Consider the following 21965-nt stretch of genomic DNA (forward strand, 5'->3'; position numbering starts at 1 on the left):
TACCTAGTACACAGTCATCCTGGCCGCGGTTATTTAACAGCTGGGGGGGAAATCATCGTTAATGTCCTAGCGACAGTGCTGGGCGCTTGTTGTGGGCACTGCGGTTAGTGAGGGCGACATGAATATCATACGAAATATTACCGCGGTTGCTGTCCCGAGGCTCAGTAGGGGCTTTTCGGCATCTTCTGTAAAAATGCGAAATACTCGTGAGTACTATTATCCATGTACGTTTATAAGAAGTCGCTTATCTCCTACAAAATTTGTGAGTTAGATATTTTTTCAATCTAATCATGAATGCTATCAAACTTTTAGTACAATAGGATATTTATAGATCGTGTTATTTAATTAATATTTAATTGGCCATGTGAAGACTTCAAGATAGCATTCGCCTGTTTGCTAAACAAGCTTATTACTAGAAATAACTATAAATGTTTGATTATATTTTGACCAAGTGTCTTGAATACTGACAATTGAATGAATTGTTTCAATTCAATTGTCATACTTAGCAAAAATTAAGTAGTAAAAAAGTATTTAAAATATATATTAAGGTTTCTTGATGACTCTATTGCTCAAAAGTTTAATGATATTGTGTAAAAAAAAACTTTTTGGTATCAATGGGCTTTTATAACCAAGAAAATATACTTAGACATGATGTAATTAATAAATATGATAACAAGATAAATAATAATAAAATATTTTTAAATCACTACCACATTATATCTCACTTTAAACTGGTTTACAGGCTAGAGTAACCATACTAATGTTTCTTTACTAATAATCAATTTAAATCTATGTATATGCAGTGATGATTTTGTGATTTTGATCCTTATTTCCAATATTGTAAAGCTTATTTTTGTACTTGTTAGTTTAACTCTTGAAATTGACATTGACTAGGGACATTGCACTGTATACTCAGTGTCAATATATGAGTTATCAATCTTATTGACAAGATTGAGTGCAATTTCTTCTTATTAAATCATTATGTTATGTAGTTCCTATCATACACTAGAATTAATTTTTAAAATTAAATTTAAATTTAAATGTTGTCTAAAGTCTAAATACTCCACACATTTGGTTATTTAAAAAATATGCATAATAAATATGAGTTCTGTTTATTATGTATACCAATATTATTCCTTGTCTCTGGTAGGATAAATAAAACTGTATTGAAATGCAAATTTCATGGATGTCCAAATAGTTTTGATAGCATGTTCTTATTTCAAAATTGTATGTAATTCTTTTTTTTTCAGCTGTAAACTACTGGTGGTGGGGGGAGGGTCAGGAGGTTGCACAATGGCTGCTAAGTTTGCCCGCAGATTTCCAAAAGATGCAGTGATTGTTCTTGAACCAAGCAAGGTAATTTTCACATTATAAGCTATCTGTATTTACTAAACTCTACTACACTCAGTGTTAACTAAACCAGAGTCAATACTAAATATCTTTGATTTAAAAATTATAGCAACCTTTTGGTATTTTAATGACCCAACATGTCTGTACTATGTACTAAGTATCAGAAACAATCAGATTATTATCGAAGGAACTTTATCTAAATCACAAAGCATTTATAAAAATATATAACTTACATATTAATGTCTACCTCATTCCTCAATTAATTGGTTTGTTATTTGCCAGTATTATATTTATTGTACATTTCATTCATGGAAACAATAATCCTACAATTTTTCCTCATCATAAATAAGTTGTAGTGGAATAGTATTAATAGTTATATCACACAATTAATTCAATGAACACTCCTGTATGAATTCTTAGGTTGAAGTCAGTTTCATTTTTAATTGAGCCAAGACTAACTTACTCCTAATATTTAACTCTTTGTATCTGCTAAATTACTTACAAAATCAGTGATTTTGTAAATTACTTACAAAATCAGTGCAATTAATGATAATTTTTCAGAACAGAACATGGCTCAAAAACATCAATTTTTTGTGTTTGATACTCTACAAACCACCCTGGAATTTTATTTATTTAATTGTAAATGTTTAAAATAAAAGAATAAAATCAAAATCATAACAAGTAAAAAAGTATTAAAGTGAAGTAACAAAGTAAAAAACCTGTTAATGTGAATCCCCGCTTATCTTGCATTGGTGATTAATGGCTAGCAAACAATGGCTAGTAAAATATCCCGTCGGTAATGAATTGAACCAGACGTGTCACAACACTTACAATAGTTTTCAATGACATATATCACCTTTATTCTCTGCACATAAAATCTCTTATTAAAAAACAATTGACGGTATTTGGTTCTCCTTTTTTAAAGAAGGTAGGTAAGGTAACTATCGTAATTTTTTTTCGTGAAAACAATGCCTAAGTATATAAAGCCTAAAAAAGTTAGAAAATCATACTAAACTTGAAATTAGTAGATAGCAAATGTTTTCCCAAAATGGTACAAAAAGGATAATTGATTTTTGTGCTTTTTAAAATTAAACCTGGTTATGTCCTCAATTTTTCTAATTGTTCTATAAAATTTATCCTTAGCTTTCTTTTGTATCTTGAAAGGAATCTGCTTCACAATACACCTAAATACAAAATGTAGATATAACTGTAAAGCAATTATGCATATAACAAAAGAAGGAAGGAAACAAACAATGTTTGTTATTAACGTGTATGATATAATACTCTGAATATAAAAATGAATGTCATGCTTTGTAATCAATCATAATGTAGAAGGCCAAGGCCAAAAATAACAAAATCCTTTAAGTATAGGAATAAACATTAGTCTGAAAATCTGTGCAGGAAATATCGTCGAACTTATTGCTACTCCTTTTATAAGACACTACGCTCCTGGCTTTTGTTTTGGAGTCATTGATAGACTTAATTTAGAGTTCTTGAGTTAATTTATCTTTCGCCTCCCGCAGTAAGTTATAAGTAAAAGTTGTAAGATAATTTAATCATTGTGTCGCAAGGGGTTGCTCGAACATTCAAGTCGTATGCACAAAGACACCCAGGCTCAATGCAGGCATTCGTGGATCACACAAACGCTTGTCCTACTCGAGGATCGAACCCGCGCGCTGTGGGTTTGGCTTGGTTACCTTAACCCCGTCTTTTCTGTTCCGTGATTTGATTTGAATGGATGTAGGGATGTAGACAACATGATGCAACATCTAAGAAAGTGTCTATAGATATTTTTTTTTCCGTGGCTTTGGGCACTTACTTAAGTGCCCAAAGCCACGGTAAAATGTGCTAATAAGCGACAATTCGAGACGAAGTTTAAAACATGTTCTACAACAAAAACTGAGTGAAACTCGATTGCACGCCTCGCAGCGAATGTTCTGTGCACATTATTACATATAACAGTCACTTACTATTTATAAAACATTATCAACGTCCAAATTTTATCTCATAACGTTTCCAAAGATATAAGTTCACTTGTTTTTAAAACATAACAGTTATTTATGTAATCTTGATACTGTTTTTACAATTGCTTTGATATTAGTTTTTATTAGAGATGCGCCGAATAACTATTCGGTATTCGGTATTCGGCATATTCGGCAATTTTTTTACTATTCGTATTCGGCCGAATTATTCGGTTTGGTGCCGAATATATTCGGTTCTTTTTTCTCCGCCACATTATCCGATGTAGAACTAAAAGATATAACTTATTCTGTTATAAGTCTACGAAATACTATGAAAAAATTGTTGAATTAAGATAATAAAGTAAAAGCAAATAAACTTTAACTCAGTGTTTATTTTTAACAAAAAAATCAATATATTTATTTCATAAAAAACAACATTTTACTCACAACTTTCTAGTCAATATTTATTTTAATTTTAAAAACGCTTTAATCAGTCTTTAATCATAAATTATACTTAAAGACCTCCAAACTTAAAGACTCCATAGAACAAGATAATAATCCCTACTAATATTATAAATGCGAAAGTAACTCTGTCTGTCTGTTACGCTTTCACGTCTAAACCACTGAACTGATTTTAATGAAATTTGGTACAGAGGTAGAGTTGACCTTGAGAAAGAACATAGGATAGTTTTTATCCCGAACTTTTGAAGAGTTCTCTTGGAAACGCGATATAACCGACCTCGACGCGGGCGAAAAGCTAGTTATATTTATTTCTGAAACTATATAGTAAAACTTAAAAAACAACATTTTTTTAAATGTTTAATCTTGCGGGCGGCAAGTAAGGACACGTTGAAACCTGTTTACGCGGCGAGGCAATAAAAATTTTGAACCGAATAGTTCGGCCGAATATTCGGTTCGGTAAACTTTAAACCGAATAGTATTCGGCATTCGGTTATTCGGTGAAACCACTATTCGGCGCATCTCTAGTTTTTATGGTTGTCTGTATTACGTCTATGTGGTTCCTCGCTCCATTTATATTTTTATCTGCCTTTCAGTTAGAAAAATGTTAACAAAAATGAGTTGCAAATCATTGCAAAATACATTTGTCTTACATTCAATACTCGATTATTTAGAAACAAAAATCGTCCTGACGAAGGACATCGCGGCCAAGGTCGTTTGCAGCGAAGGTGGTGTGATGATCTTGTTAAATACTCCGGCCGCACGTGGCTAGAAATCGCAAAAGATAGAGAGATCTGGTCGATGAAGAGGGGCTTTTGCCTTTCAATGGGGTCCAAAAAGGCTATAAAAATGACTGACTACTTACAATGTTACTAAAATAATAATTTGTTCTCAGGAACATTACTACCAGCCGCTATGGACGCTAGTCGGCGGTGGCGAGTTCAAGGTCAAAGATACGGTCCGGCTGGAAGCAGACGTACTGCCTAAGAAGGCGAAGTGGGTCCAGGACTATGCTGAGGAAGTCGTGCCCGGAGACAACCTCGTCAAGACTAGGGAAGGCCACGAAATCCATTACGAGTACATCATCATTGCCGTCGGGATCGATAATGCTTATGAGAAGGTAATTATATCACCTTTATAAGGAGCTGACTGACTGATATATCAACTCTTGGCCTAAATTGTAAGGGCAATAATCTTCAAGCTTGTTACACGGTTTCCGGACAAGTTTTCTGAACGAAAACAAAATAGGATCGACTTTGTAGTATAGTTGAAGAATTCTCTTTCAAGGAACATTACTAGTATTTGGTAAATCTGATAATGATAACCGACTTCCGTTACTGTCTTTACTAAACTTACCATAATCAGTTGTCGATAAAAGCGTTAAGTTTGTTTTTTTAAGGCTAAAGTATATTAGCCGATTATTTAATTTAGACCAGAAATTAGCTTTCGTATTGTCTTTTGGCATATATTTAGATTTTAATCTACTGAAATAAAGCTATAATCGATAAGGTCTACAAAAGTGGAGTGCATAATGAAAACATAATAAAATATCATTATTAAAAGCCAATGTTTACCCACTCATATTACAATTTTTATAATCATTGTGAAATATACAAGAGCTATGTAATATTCCAGTATTAATAACAATGTAGGTACTATGTATTTTGTAAATGGCTGTGATGTTTAGCATCGAAGTCTAAAGTTTACCTAACATTACTCAGTTGTTAATACTTCGTCTACAACTGACTTACTGTTCTATATGTTAATTTCCTGGAACTAGTCATGAGAAATAGAGTAGACTGAAATCGTAATATTTGTCCTCAAAGAAAAAAACAACATATTTCTGGCAAGCATATTGCCGGAATTTATTTTTAAATTGTTTTAGCACACCTTAAACTATCTTTTAAAGTGTGGCGGTTGTGGAAGCGGGACAGCACTAAACGGCGTAAGAGCAACGTCTCCTTTCCACAATCGTGACAGGTTTAATATAGGTAATTTATGAGGTGGTGGTAGGCCAACTGAAAGGCTTTAATGTGTTTTGGCTTTAATGGTTTGGAGGGCAATTATACATTAGTACATTATATTATACATTAATACTTTAAAAACCATACGTAGGTACTAGATCGACTGCAGACCTGCTCCCCTCGAAATCGAGTACTGGTACAATCAAATTAAGATCGAGTTGGTTCTCTGGGAACCGACACTAGCGTTAATTCGTGCAGGCTTTGAAACTACACTTCATGTTGGTTTGGTTTCAGTTCAGTTTCATTTCAGGACCAAATAAAATTCGAATCAAAATCAAAAACCGAACCAAACAAATTTCGGGAGGCACGTGGTTTCTGCCCGACATCAGTTTTCAGGCAGAAACCACATAACTCCCTCCGAGATTCAAGCATTCTCCCTTTATTAAAGGTACCGGGACTGTTGGAGGCTCTAGAAGACAAGAACAGCGCTGTATCAACAATATTTTCGCCCGCGTACTGCGAGAAGACGTTCGAGGACATCAAAAACTTCAAGGGAGGGAATATGTTGTTCACATACCCCAACTCGCCGATGAAGTGCCCCGGGGCGCCGCAGAAGATCGCATATCTAGCCGAGTCTTATTTAACTGCAAAGGTATGTATTCATCAGATGATTATGAAACCAGATTTAAATTATTATTTTTTAACATAATTTAAGTAATAGAAAACAAACTAATTTGAAATCGCTTAATCCGTTTGTGAGTTGTTATGCCACAGGTCAAACTTATAACACCTCTCTTTTTTCCGGTGTGGGTGAAAAACAGGGCCAAAATGCTGCTATAAATTGCAAATAAACCATTCTCAAGAGAATAGGAATAGTTTCGAATTTAATGAAATTGCCATTCATTCATTGTCCATTGTAAATAATAGAATTGGGTCCAAGTAACAGCGTCTGTGACTGGCGAATAAGATGTACGGAATAAAAACACATGATGAACCGAGTCTAAGTAGCTTGTGTTAACATCAAATTATCTAAAAACATAGTAATTTGACCCAATTTCGATTTTTCATTCATTATTTAGTCTTGTCACTACAATAACTAAAAATAGCAATGCTGTCCTGTTAATTCAAGGCTTTTTCTTTTATCTTGTAACTCGTCCGATTGCTGAATTATCTATTGAATTATATGACGCAATCATGACGCGTCGTGTAATATTCCTCATTACACGACTTATTTAATTGTAAACTACCATATTTATGTATTGTCCATTTGAAAGATCAATGTTTATGAAAGTCGATCGCGTTAGGAACAGTGAACAATAAACACTTATTGTTCGTTATACAATGGTCGGCGACTTTTACATCCGCGCACAAGAGGTCGTTATAACAATATTGAACCATCAATGAACATTAATGTGTGTGTAAAGCGAGCCACACAATGTACACAAGCCATTCAAACGATTCTATAATGCTTTATTACGTTTATAAGGGACTTTTAGTAATAGACGTTTGTGCTAGACTATGTTAGTTTTTATTTGCAACTAGCTGGCCCGGCGAACTAAGTACCACCTAACAGTCGATGATCACAATGCAATTTACTACCGTTTATACCTTCCCTTTACTTTCACGAATATTTCAAGACTACCGAATAGCAATTCATTTTTATTCATAAGAAGAAGAAGAAGAAAATTATCCTTATGAATTTAGTTTATCGTTAAATTAAACTATGTGTGGAGGGACTGCAGTCCTTTGACTCATGCATGAGACGTCAGTTTTTTTCTTTGCACTGCCTATTAGGAATGATTAACAGCGTTGTAATAAAAACGTATAGATGTTTGCTCATTAACACCCTATTTCTAAAGCATGCGGTAATTGTTTGAACAAAAGGCAAACAATAATAGCTAATTGCATAGCAACGTTTGACTGGCGATCAAGTGAAACCAGATGATCAAGGTGATCTAATTTATTTGATCAGCCCTTTAGAAACCGACATGGGCGTAGCCAGCCAGTAGTGCACGAGTCAGAAGGATGTTTACTCCTGCAATGATTGAATATAGTGCTGACTCATTGTGTTCTATTAATAGGATTGCGTATTATGAAATAGCAGACTGCGCTGGATAGGTGATTATGATGAAATGGGCTTTATACATTTTTTTTTGTCATGGATTACTGATCTGCTTACCTAGTTTATAGCCATGTATTAATATGTAGAGATTTCGCATTTTAAACAGTGACACGCATTTTACAATGTTTAAGAACGTTATTCCATCATTGACTGTTTCATGTTAAGCAAGGCACGTTAAATTGTGTGTCCTGGCTATTATTCATACATCTTTGACTGTCGGTACGGGTAGTCAGAAGCTAGAAAGTCTGACAACCAGTCTGACCAAGGGCTATAGTGTAGCCCAGGTAACTTTGATGAGGAGTTTAGATAGGCAGTCGGTCCTTGTTAAACCCTGGTACTTAAGTGCAGCCGGTTAGACTGCACTTAAGCCGACCCCCATACAGTTTGGAAAAGGCTAGGATGATGATGATGATGAATTCATCTTTGAATATCATGTCTCTTTGATTTCTTTAAATACTTAAGATTTATCGTGAAGTCTGCATCCTCAAAAACCCAGACCCATAATTCACTTAAGCCTAATAAATGTAGATACATGTGTACACGTAAAGTGACGTAATTGTTTTTATTGTTCAATGCAACATTCTCAAGGTTATTTAAGTAGCTAACATAATAATCAATCTCCTTAATTCGGATGTTGTTTATGGCGGGGATAAAGTCTATAATGCCTGTATTGAAATTAATCCAAAACATATCCTTCCTACTTAAGTGGTTTAGACTCCTTTCGTAAGTACATTTTTACGAATAACTGTTTAGTTACAGAAAGTGTCGCGTCTGTATAGCGAGAGTGAACTCGGACCTCTTTTTATTATTCCTCATTCTCAATGTTCATTCATATACCGAAATGAAGATAGGTAGAACACAATAGAATTTCTCTTACCACGCTCACCCCTATGACAACCACGTTTGTCAATTTCATTAAATAATTTTGAAGGTTTTGCCACTCAATTTTCTTTTAATGATAATAATTTAAAAATGACCTGCACGCCGGTGATTTATGTTTGAAAAGCCATATTGTACATGTCTGATTTTTCATCTGCATTTGTCATTGGTCCGCTAAACGACTACGATAATTGAAAGGACTTGACTTGCAATAAAAAGCAAATGCTTAAGTAAATTCATGATTATTAAGTAAACTCGTCATATTTCGTTGATTCATCGCTACCTAATCTGGATGGTTCCACGTTCGATTTTATTATTCGTTGTTATACCAGACGAAATAATAACAAATCATCATCTTCTGATCATTTGAACCGTCTAACTATAACGTTTCGTGAAACAGCCTTGTCAGGGACAGACAGCAAAGGGTTTGTCTACGGAACCATAAAAACTATGACAAAAAAAAACCCTTTAATTAAAAATACCTTGTTGACAGACGGATCTCCGTTCAAAAACGCACATATCGTACAACACTTGCATGCCGGTCATATTTGGTGTGAAGAAGTACGCGGCGGAGCTGGTGAAGGTGGCCAAGCGGAAGAACATCGATGTCAGGTACCGGACCGTGCTCAAGGCAGTCAGACACGACAAGAAGGAGGCTGTCTTCTATAATAAACTTGATGATGAGAAGGTAAGCTTGGGTTTTCGTATTGGAGAGGAAGAAAATTTTGGATTGAGTTAAAGTCGAGACAAATTCATCGAAACTTCTGAATTGTAATTTTGAAAATTAATCAATTAATTGATCATATATACATAATATGTATTTATGTGAAAAATAAACCAGGCAATATCAGTACTCAGACACTACAACTTAAGAATAAATTAAAAAATTTGCAGTTAACATAAAAATATAGAAAATTCTATAAAAATAAAATACAATGACACATGTAAAAAATTAAAATAATAAAAGTTAACATACATTAATTAAAAAAACCAGTGGACTTATTGAGCTTTTTCCAGTCTAATAAAAAAATAATCAACAAAATCAGTTCAACCAGTGCGAAGATCTGAAGTTCATTGAAAAAATGAAGACTAACATTTTACTTTTTTATTTCATCTGGAGACTTGTTTGGTTTGGAGTGTCGAAAATTGGGTCCCCTTTTTTATACAAACTATTAATCAATCATAGGAAGATACATCAAATTCGCAGCGGGACATTGTCTACCCATACGACATGCTGCACGTGGCGCCGCCGATGCAGCCGCCGCCGTTCCTCCGGAACAACATCTGCATATCGGACACATACGGGTACCTCGACGTAGACAAGTACACACTTCAGCACACCAAGTACAGCAACATGTACGGCATCGGCGACTGTATTAATACTCCCAACAGCAAAACTGCGGCCGCTATCGGTAAGACTCAACTACTTTACATTACAAGACGAAGTCAAGAATATTTTTTCTTATTGCTTTAGTAAGTTACTCGTTTTATAGGTATATTTGAACACTGTGGGTACTTATAAATATTTTAAGTAAGTAGTTTGTGGTATATATGTAAAACCCCTTTGGAGACCCTGTTAAAAAAATGGAGGAAAACAGCCTCGCATATTCCGGTAGGGAACATAGGCAAGGGTAATAATGTAATCTCCATGTTTCAATCCATTCCATGAGCAATCATAACCTGCTTAAGTTTCTTTAGTTGAGGTCAGGTTATGAGATACAGAAGTTTAAGATCTGTTCCAAATGACAAAATAAAATAAAATGATATTAACATATTCATATTAATCATATTCAATCCCTTGGACAATTCAGCTCAAGAAAAAGCATCGAATGGTTCGTCATAGTAATTCCTCAATTACTCCACAGCGAAGCAATGCTACGTGTTAGAACACAACCTTCTCCGTACGATGAAGAATGACAGCCCTAAAGAGAAGTACAACGGGTACGGGGCGTGTCCGCTGCTGACGTCATACAACACTTGCATAATGGCAGAGTTCGTGTACGACGGTGTGCCAAGGGAAACCTTCCCTTTTGATCAGGTAATCAACGCCTACTTTCGAGTCAACGACACTTCTTCTTCTTCCTTGTCGTTACACTCTTGCCAGAGTGGTCGTGGTCGTCACGTCAGGGGTGGTGGCAAGCTTTACAATCCGCCGCCATTCCTCCCGCACTGCAGTTCGCCTTGTGCATTCATGTAAGCTAAGTCCTTATTATGTATGTTTGTCGTTACTTGACAGATGTAGCTCGACGTCTAAGTGCGCGATTTATCCCGGTATAGTTCTTAAATATGGCGATATATTCGATTAGAAGATAACCCAGATAGAGCCGTACATGTAAAACTGACTGAAACATTATTTATGTGAAATATTACTTTTAACAGGAAGATTAGTAATCTAGTACTTTGGATTCTATATATTTACTTTTTATCGTTGATGAATATAGCCAGCAGTTGGATTTGAGATAAAAAATATATAGTAATAATTTTCTTCTCTTAAAATTTCGCATAAAAATAAAATATTGAATGCTTTTATAGTTGTGTACTTGAGTTATTTTACAAGCACGATATCGCTAAAATGCATGTTTTTCATTACTATTTTATCAAAATCTTTTATACTACACCAAGATTCCTATTAGTAATTAATTTCAAATTAATATTTGAATAGTTTCATCATATCCATTTGCCATTTATTGTATACTTTTGTCTCTATCTTTCCAGTCAAAAGAGAGCAAGATAGCGTATTACATGAAGAGGGACGTGTTCCCGTTCATGTACTGGCACGTCATGCTGAAGGGATATTACCATGGCCCGGAGTTTGCGAGGAAAATCTTCCACCCATTCGAAGCTTGAGCGACATAATATTGTTATCATTACATAACGATCTACAGACTGTACTACTGAGAATACTGCGTTCGAGTACCGCGTACTAGCGTATCGCGAACTAGCGTATCTCGTACTAGCGTATTGCGTTTTTGCGTACTGCGTATTAGTGCTTTACTTATAATTTTTTGGTACTTTTTTTTAACTGGCAGCATTAGACGTAGTATGCTTTAGTTGTACTGCGTACTAAGCTTAACATCTTCCAGTCTATTTAAATTATTAACTTCTTAGGCACGTATAACGAATTGTAAAAGAATTGATGTCTATAAACCTCTGTATCGAAAGTTTTCAGTATAAGATCGTTAATCTCTTGGTAGTTATCCCTGCTAGACCGATTTCCATGTCCATCCCCAGCGTGCCATAGGACAGTTAGCTGAAATGCGGTTCTAGATGTCGTTGTGATAATATTTTGTCAAAAATCCTGTATTGCTAAGCGTAACTGCTATTTACGGACGAAAGTCCTGCATTTTTTAATGTTTTATTTTTTGGAATAATTTTTCCCGATCCGATATTTTTGTTATCGAATTTCAGAGTTTTAAGGTGCGATCATGATATAACCGAAACAGCCCAATATTTTGCTAATATTTTTTTGGTACAATTTTTTAGGAAGTCCTCCCTATTTGGGTATCATGTAGTAGTGTTATTGGATTTAAAATAGTAATTTGACTAATAATACCGCCGGCCTAACTGAATTGTTTGTCTTTAGGAGTTAGTTTGGTGCAATTTTTCAGGCGTGTGGCTAAGTCCCGCCTGAAATATGTAAATGTCGATGGTGATGTTCTAATCTATCTTAGATAGAGTTGTATCGTTTTTAAAATTATTGCTTGTAGTCTTAGAAAAAATGTCGTTAAACTTTGTATTGGTTTTTTAAATTTTATTAAGCTGGTGCGTCGTTATTAGGCAGCTGACACTATTGGCCACAGTTTACCAAATTGAAATTAACAATATAACTCATTGTTTGCTCTAAAACATGTATATTTTTTTAGTATTTTTTCGAAATATACCTATATATTTATATTGTAAGTATAGTTGTAGTAAATAAGTCGATGATTTGTTGAACTTTGAACAGATGGGATCAGTTTATGTAATCAATAGTTTATCTATCATAATACAATTATGTATCAAATCAGTTTATATATCAGCTTTATTTATATAAATGTTATAAAATCATTTATTTTTGTTTTTGGTATTAATTGACCTTTTTTATTTTAACCTCCTTGTTCCCTTTCGTATTGCTCTTTCTAGAGTAGTCGCAATCATTGGTAAAGACGGAAACGCACGATTTTCCGACACCTTTCCCTTTTGGCGGAATCTCTGGCGTAATCACCTCCATAAGGATACTAAATCCTTATTTACTCCAGTTGCTCCCAATATGTGTGTCAAATCTTCAGGAGTTTTAAATCAATCATGTACATGAAGAGCTTGCTCCAACCGAAAGAAAAGTAAAAATAAAACAGCCATTAAAAGCTGACCTGACTCATAGTCATGATACAGTCGAGTTCATCGACTTGGCTCTGTTAGGTATTGTTAAGCACCGAGCTGAAGACCTGCACTGATATAAAATAAAGCAACACTGTTTGGTCTGCGAGAGAGTCATATATTGAAAATGCTTCAAAATACATATGTCAACTCATGTAACGAAACCATAGCGCGATCTAATTCGACGTCAATGCCATCTATCGCGCTATGGTTTAACAAATTACTATTATAATACATTTTGCTCTAGAACAGGTATTAAATTCATTGCTTGCTTTGGAAATCTCAACAAATTCCATATAACATATAGATTCGAAATGTGTGCATGAAAAACTATGTAATGTATATCTGAATCTTTTAACGAGCACATTTTCTTTCCCTTAAAGAAGCAATATGTTAACGAACCCGACCGTACTTGACACAATCTAGTTGGTTTCCCACTCAAAATCATAAATCTACAAGTGTAAATAAAAAAATGGTATAATTTTATAAAAATAAATATCAAAAATAACAAATGAGTGTAGTCTTCAAGAGACTCGCTCTGAACACGAAGCAAGCGGTCCGATGGCAATGTGGGACTAAGAAAACATACAAGTAAGTGTCAGTGAGTAAGTGAGTTGTAGTCGACTTTAGAAGATTATAGTACCTAGTAATATATTAGCACTCTCTTTTATCGTTCCGTACCCAAAAAGTAACGAACCCGTAACCGAGGCTCCGCTCAGACATGTGTGTCTATTGCCGCTATAACAACAAACACTCAAAATAAAGATCGAGGTAGAGGTAAAGCAACGATTGTTACGGTCAGAGATACGTCGCTGGGTGAGCGATTTGTGTGTGAACTTTAGCCTATTTGTTTGGAATCCTCTGTGTCACAAGCCCGGCTCGCACATGACCACCCATTTTGTAAAAAAAAAACTGGTATTCTAGAAGGCTTAACGCAAGTTAGATGTAATAGAGTGATATGACTCAAAGTAACAAGGTCGGTTGTTATTTGTATTGAGACTCAGGTCTCAAAGGTGCATGTCGCAATAGACAGATATGACACTCGAACAAATTGTTCTAGGAATATTGATTTCGGTTATTGAAGAACTTAAGTTTTTATTATAAGCATGTGACAGATGCAAGTTGCTGGTGGTGGGCGGCGGGACGGGCGGCTGCAGCGTGGCGTGGCGCTTCTCACGGAAACTGCCTAAGAAGTGCATCATCTTGCTGGAGCCATCTAAAGTATTGATTACTTCATTATTGATATTGTATGTTTCACTTTTAGTTTTGAATGAGAAATAGCACATGAAGTAGATACTTGAGCCAAGGTAATGTAGTAGAAGTTCTGGTCTAAAATCATGACTTATGAACAATTCTTACACCCGCAATCTCCTTTTTATTACAAACAAGCATTTTGATAACACTATCTATATGAAGTCATACTTCAAGAACATCATCAACAGGTCTCTTATCGTATATAGAAAGTTTGAGTATTGATCGCAACGCAAGCTCACTACGTGTTGGCGATTTCAGATTCCTAAGGGATCCAGGTGTCCTCACGACATTTTCCTTTACCGTTTGTCAGTGATGTCTTAGAACAATTGAGAAAGTACATAATGCTATTGAAAAAGTCACATTGGTCGTTTCCAACGTCAGAATCGAAGCAACACTTCGTGCATACAAATCCATGCAGCATACCGCTAGACCACCATCTTTTTAAATAGTGTTATTTGAAAAGGCGTTTTTCCTCCAGATACACTACTACCAGCCCGCCTTCACGCTCATAGGAGCCGGCATTATGAAGATGAAGCAGTCCCACAGACCGCTCTCGAAGATCATCCCCCGAGGAGTCACGTGGCTGCACGACGCTGCACAGAACTTCGAGCCCTGTGAGAACATGGTGTACACCAGGAACGGAGACAAAATACAGTACGAGTATATGGTGGTAGCCATTGGGATCTATAACGATTATGACCAGGTATATATGATTATTACCATTGGTTCTGACTACTCTTTTTTGTTCGAAAGTTGATTTCTATTTTTTTTCTGTTTAGCCATTTCGGATCGGCTTTTTTTCAGTGTCTACATGGTCTACAATCAGGAATCCTCTATTTTTTTCATTATACAAAAAATCTTTTATTTCTCAACTTATTATTATTATTTAATAGTCCGCCATTTAATAGTTAGTAAAAACGAATTCTCAATATTGAATTTCTATTGTTTTGAATTGCAGTATAAAGCTAAAACTTTCGTACTTCATCAGAAAGACTGCTGTCGTTAAAGTGCAACCCATAGCACTTTTTTTCTAGGAAGTTTAGGTAGGTTTTACTATCACCAACCAATGCTGTTATAAGCATATAAATTATTACAGGAAAAATAGCTACTTAGAAATTATTAAACGAGGAAAGTTTTTCCTTATGCTGTCACACCAAAAAATTCCACTAGAGGTAAAATACCTACTTATGGTTTGATATAGCAGGTAGGTATGTAGGTATTTATGAAGTCCTTGGAATTCGGTTGCTAAATATATAGATAATTTATAGGACAATCCCATTTTAAATGTCGAACTATCACATTTAGTTTGTAAGATAAGATTATAGTATCGGTTACCCAATTGCCGATTAGTATCTAATTACTAGGCGCTTATCATTTGTAATATACAATATTGTTATCTTGTTATGAAGTAACAGCGAAGACGACATATTAATTTATGAAATGAAGACCCAAAAGGGTGAATTTCCCGGACCCAAAAATTGCGTGGCATCGATGAAATCGGTACTAAAAAGCATTGTTATAATGTTCTAACATTTTTTTTTAGGTAGATGACATAAAAATCTATCTGTAGCACTAAATATTTTATTAATATAATTAATAGGTTTTCCAAAAAAAAAAGTTAAACCACATAATCTTTCATCGCCGTGTTTGTCCACGACTCACCTTGATGTATTAAAGTCATCATTGATCAAAAATGTATCGTTATTTATATTAAAACTTAGTTTTATTTGGTTCGTGAATAGTTAGAGTATTGACTCGGAATACATTTATTCAAATATTTACACAATACAACGTATGGTTAATAAAAAACCATTTGTCCCAGAACTACCTTTCATCGCCATGTCCTAAACATATTTGAGAATATTGCATATTCTAACGTTTTGCGTCCCTCCCGTTTTGCGTTAAACGTTGCATATAAGTAACGTCGAAAGGCTAGACAAGGAACGACGTGTGTACGTGCCTGCGTTTTCGAGCTATAATTAAAAGTATTCAATTTTTTTGGTACTGGACATTTTTTCTTTCATCGCCGTGGATAGGTCTAACTTCTATTTCAATAAGTTTTTAATCTCGATTGAGCATTCAATACAATGCCATTTATATTTAGCTTATTTGTAAAGTGTTCATTACTGTGAATTATTACCAGTTTTTTAGTAAATTGAATTATACCCCTTGATTTTCATCGCCGTGCTCTCATTTCCGTGGTTTCCGTGGACAAAATTTGCTATGGCAATGAAAAAAAATACACGGGAATGAAAAAAATATCATCGCCGTGCCTTGTAAAACAGTTTCCTTTCATTGCCGTGGCCACGTGTTTCATTTCCGTGACTTATGTTTGTTTCGCCACTAGACAGGAATGTATCTATTTATAGTTATAATATAAAAATAATATCATGTGTGACTGGATTTTTACACATTATATTCTATTATTATTGCGTATAAATTAATAGTATTTATTTTTGTTTCAATGATTAACTTTATCATTTAAATATTCTTGTACACTATAATAACATTTCATTGCCATGGACGCCTGTTTCATTGCCGTGCATGCATGTTTCATCGCCGTGGCACGGAATTTTCAATCTTGTATATCTCGTTAGTTTTTTAAGCTATCTGCTAGATATTAAGCAAAACTGCATATCTGATCGAAAACTTGAGAAAACACTATTTTTTATTGTTCTAAAGTTGAAGAATAAAAAATCCACGGAAATGAAGATTTTTTTGGACCTGTTGAAATTCACCCAAAAGTATTTACATCCTTAATCGCAGGTCCATTTGGGAATACTTTATACATATTTCAGTATTCAGCCTTGCTTTCTACTGCGACGCTAGTTTTATTTACAACAATCGTATAAGTTCACTTCAAAAACTATCACACACACACACACACACACCTCCATATGTCGTTTTATAACTACACTATTTTTCCTTAAACATCTGTTTAGCAAACCAAAAGGGGCCAAACCTACTTATCACAATTATTTAGATAGCCGGTCTGAAAAGAGCTTTAGACGATCCCAGAGTCCCGGTTTCCACAATATATTCACCGGACTACTGCCTCAAGACTTGGAAGTCCATCAAACAGTTCAGAGGGGGTCATGCGGTTTTCACCTTCCCCGCCGTTGGGGGCAAGTGTTCCGGGGCGTCCATGAAGATCATGTTTCTGGCTCATGACTATTGGAGAAAGGTGGGTTGAGGTTCTAATAAATATTAGTATGTATAGTAGAACTAGAACTTAGGATGCAAAAAATCCAGGTAGGTAAAATCAAGGTATTGAGGGAAAGTTTTTACCCAGTGTCTTTCTAAACCAGGTTTCTCAAATCTTTTTGTATGAAAAATCGTAGCTAAAATGTAAATGGCACACGGCAAAAATAATTCCCTTACGTATTATCACCCTTTTCACTTATGTATTCATAATAAAGTTTTGGAATCCAGGAAAAATCATTGTAACGATTACTTTGTTCAAACATTATAAACACATGTCATATCTTTCAACAACGTTGTTCAATACCTACCTCGGATTCGTCATTTTGTGAACGATCGAACGGTTTATAGTAAATATTTACGAGCTTTCTATACGGACTTTCCATAATACCGAATGGTAGTAGGTACCTAAGTAAAAATATGAACTATTCAAGGAAAGAAGTGGATTTAGTCATGTGAGGGGACAAAGTTTTATAAATGAGTAAGAACACTCATAGACTTAATTAATATACCTACTAAATGTAGGTAACCCAACAAAAAGGCTAACGCCTAAAATAAGATATCATTTCCAGAAAAAGATATTAAAAAAGACTAGCATCACATACAACACGAGCTCGGAGTCCTTGTTCGGTATTCCGAAGTACGCGATAGCCCTGAGAAGACTGACCATGAATCGTCGCATCGTGCCCAACTACTGCACCGAGCTCGTGCAGGTCACGCCGCAGGAGGCCACGTTCTTGTGCGTCGGGGGACAGGTGAGTGCGGCGATATATAGTCGTTCAATATTATAGCTTGTCTACCCTACTAATATTTAAACGTAAAAGTATGGATGTTTGTTACTTTTTAACGCAAAAACCACTAAACGAATTTAGACGAAACTTGGTACACAGATTATTTATTACCTGGATTAATTTAATCTGGTATTAAATATCATTACGAACATATAACCTTTGATAGCTTGAGGTTTCAATCACTGGTCTTGGTCTACCTTAAACACAAACCGTATTTGCAATGGCTTCGAAAAAGTCCTTAGTAGTGTTAACATCTCGTATCGTTCTTCTAGTATTTAACAAGATATTTAAGATACATGTTTAAACGGTAGTTTTCAACTCCAAAGAGGTTTAAGTCCACCATCGACCTAAAATGATCGCGATATGCTAAATTAATTAATTGATCTTCTTCTGCCGAAATATATCGCCGGTATTTTTGAAGGACTTTAATAAGTACTGAAAAAAATTGGTTATATTTTTCTGTCGAAAAGCAAACACATACATGACATAAAATTCAGAAAAGAGTCTATCTCTTCAAATTCTTGCGTGAACGGAAAATAAATAAACCCGACATTCCAGACGATATCCTTTCCCTACAACTTGCTGCACGTGACGCCGCCGATGTCCGCGCCGACATGCCTGCGCCAGTGCTCGCAGCTCACCAACGAGAGCGGCTTCCTGGACGTGGACCAGTACAGCCTGCAGCACAGGCGGTTCCCCAACGTGTTCGGAGTGGGAGACTGCACTAGCACGCCTAATAGCAAGACCGCCGCTGCTGTTGGTGAGGGTGTACTTACTACTATTACTAGCTGTTGATAGTGTAAAAAATAATAAGTATTTTTTAAAATACTAGCTGTCGAGAAAAGGATGTTTTGCCATACAAATTATTTCTGGAAAGGTAGAAAAGAAAAAGACTTTAAAATAAATAAAACTCACAACTGATGACGACTGCAATAAAAAAAAATCTACTTCTACGTTCAAATACCTCTGCTATCGAACTTTTACTTCAAACCAATCACACATACCCTCTACATAAAGAGTATTCCCCCCAGCCCCCCAAAGCTACGTGGTGGAGCGTAACCTATCCAGCGTGATGTCAGGGCGGCGGCCAGGCGCGCGCTACAGCGGCTACGGCGCCTGCCCGCTCATCACCTCCTACAACAAGGGCATGCTCGCAGAGTTCGGCTACGACAAGAAGCTCTACGAGACTTTCCCGTTTGATCAGGTCAGTATTTTCCGAATACCTACATAACACACTAAGTATTTCTATATGATAGGGATACCGTTCAGCTTTCCAATGATAGAAGGTAGATTATATTTTCCCTCGTTTTTATAAACTCACTTTCTTGTTTCTTTGTTTGTTGTTCCGGTTGGATTTTTGCAACTCAATTTTGAGGCACTGCCCGATAAGCTAGCAAGCTGACATTTTCGGGGTAGCTTCAAACCCGATGACAATGCAATTTAAAACTAAAAAAATGGCTAGACCGACTTTGATAAAATTTAAATTTTATCAAAAAGATTCGAAGGTAATGCGAACTAAGCAAACGAGCCTAACAAGCTGTAGGTACAGGTAGCACTTCCATAGGTAGATATTCTATTATTAATCACCTATTAATTAGACCTTACCACTCTTAGTCATAACCTGACATTTCTACAATAGAAAAAAGTTCAAAAGCATGTAGGTGACGTTTCTTTTTGAAAAGTCACGTGACTTTCATTTGTCAGTACGATATGATCAACCCTAACTTGCTATAGAAATTATTTTTATCAGACTGTAGACATATTATACGACTTGTTCTCAGTCGAAAGAGCGTCGCATACTGTTCCAGTTGAACAAGCGAGTGTTCCCTCATATATACTGGAAGGCGCTAGTGAAGGGCAGGTGGAACGGAGCGGGGACCATCCGGAGAGTTATCAACCCTCTTGGATTATAACATGTATCTCATATAAATATTTTATTAAAACATTTTATACAACTTATGACTAATTTATAATTAGTACAGTTTTATGCTAAGCTAAGTTCAGTGCTATCTGCTTTTTAGACTAAATTTGTGTGCTACTAGGAAAAATGCAAAGAATGACAATAATTAATTTCTCATAAACTGGTATGTAGTGCCCCTAAGACCATGTGTTTTTGCCTAATGCACATTTATAAACTCTCTTGAGGCACTGAACTTAGCTTAGTATACATAACAAGCCTCTTTACACACACATAGCTACAAGTATCTCTGGTCAAATTAGGTTGACAAGATAAATTGGCTTAAGGACCATCGTGGTTGAATATAATAATAAATATGCAGTAATTTCATAGCCTATTAAAGTATTAATCACATTCAGTACATGAAGTTTTGCTATAATCAACCTTAGGTTCTTAGAAATAGGGCTGTAAATAAAAAGGTGTTACCACACACATGGGTGTGTAAAAAGGTCCTATGTGATGATGGCATATCTTAACAAATTACGTAGAATAATGACTTTCTATTTTCCCATATTATGGAAAGATAAACATTTTTCATGACTTTCGTTCACATTTTAATACAAATCTTACCTAAGTAAGCTAAACTACTTGATTGCGAAATGCGTTTTAATCATACAAAACTTATGGCACTACATGGTACATAATAATCATCTATCTTTGGACAAAAGCACTTCAATCACACTACTAAAGCATCACCTATTTTGATATTTAAATATTAAAAAATATGAATTTGAAAACAATACTGAAATTGTGTTTGTGATGCTTGAAACAAAGGCTCTCATTGCTTCTAATATTACATATAGTTCAAACTATAAAAACCTTATTTTATTCAAAAATTTTCTTTCACTCTTAACTGTATCTCGTCCTTCCATCCGAATCAACCTTTATTATGCAGGATTTTAATTACACAAAATTCACTCAAAAGTTCATTATTTTTTCAAATCACATTGTTCAAACTTTACTCGTATTTAGATTAGTAAACTGGTCCTTATGTCCATTATTTATATCTGTGGCACTCTGTCGCTTTCTCTTCATGGCCGCTCGCCGTACTCGGTATTTCTTCCTGGTCTTTATAAGGTAGACTGATAGAGCAATGGATATCAATAGTGTTACTATAATGCAGGCTCCTAAGATTAAGGTTAATGTACTGTATTTCGATGAAAAGTTTTCTGTTGAGGATTCCAGCTGAAATAATATTGAATCTGTTAGGTTTGTGATTCATAGGTAATGGTGCAAGATAGTGACGAATTTTTTTATGATTCTGCTAACATCCATCTTCAGATATTTGGCAATGCAGTACAAAATAACTCAAGAATTTTATAGAAACGATGAATTAAAAAAAAAATGAGGTTTTTATGTAGCCTGCTGTATCCCACAGCTGGGCAAAGGCCTTCCCCGAATCCTTGAGTTTGAGGTTTCATTTAGTAAAAAACGGTGAAGTCTAAAATTTTACTGTTGCAATTTGAATATACTATTTTATCCAATCCATCCATCATCACCATCCAATCTATCCAACCAGTACATAATATCTGTAGAGCTGTCTCACCATATAGTTGCCATGTCGGGTGTCGGAGCCGATGTCCTGGTCACACATGGCCCGCTCCGTCCAGTTGTACCAGTGCACCAGCCGCAGCCCCTCCACGCCGCGGGGGGAGCCGCATCTGGGATATA

The 21965-nt window shown here is 35.4% G+C and overlaps 2 protein-coding genes across 2 annotated transcripts in view; one reads left to right on the plus strand and one right to left on the minus strand.

The window, feature by feature from the left end:
* Window positions 1-20296, plus strand: LOC113494746 (sulfide:quinone oxidoreductase, mitochondrial). Its single transcript, XM_026873190.1, is given in 15 exon segments — window positions 1-188; window positions 191-206; window positions 1251-1356; window positions 4666-4890; window positions 6183-6386; window positions 9229-9423; window positions 9922-10147; window positions 10601-10753; window positions 14194-14312; window positions 14824-15048; window positions 17329-17529; window positions 18119-18301; window positions 18896-19097; window positions 19369-19541; window positions 20119-20296. Coding segments are annotated over 15 exon segments (2430 nt in total). The 5' UTR covers window positions 1-118; the 3' UTR covers window positions 20251-20296.
* Window positions 20259-21965, minus strand: part of LOC113494743 (leucine-rich repeat-containing G-protein coupled receptor 5-like) — a 9474-nt gene continuing 7767 nt past the window's right edge. The window contains exons 6-7 of the mRNA XM_026873187.1: window positions 21841-21955; window positions 20259-21479 (exon numbers count right to left, since the gene is read on the minus strand). Coding sequence (XP_026728988.1) covers window positions 21246-21479; window positions 21841-21955 — 349 coding nt within the window. The 3' untranslated portion in view covers window positions 20259-21245. The remainder of the gene's footprint in view (window positions 21480-21840; window positions 21956-21965) is intronic.

The sequence above is a fragment of the Trichoplusia ni genome, chromosome 6 (genome assembly GCF_003590095.1).
Source record: "Trichoplusia ni isolate ovarian cell line Hi5 chromosome 6, tn1, whole genome shotgun sequence".
NCBI lineage: Eukaryota > Metazoa > Arthropoda > Insecta > Lepidoptera > Noctuidae > Trichoplusia > Trichoplusia ni.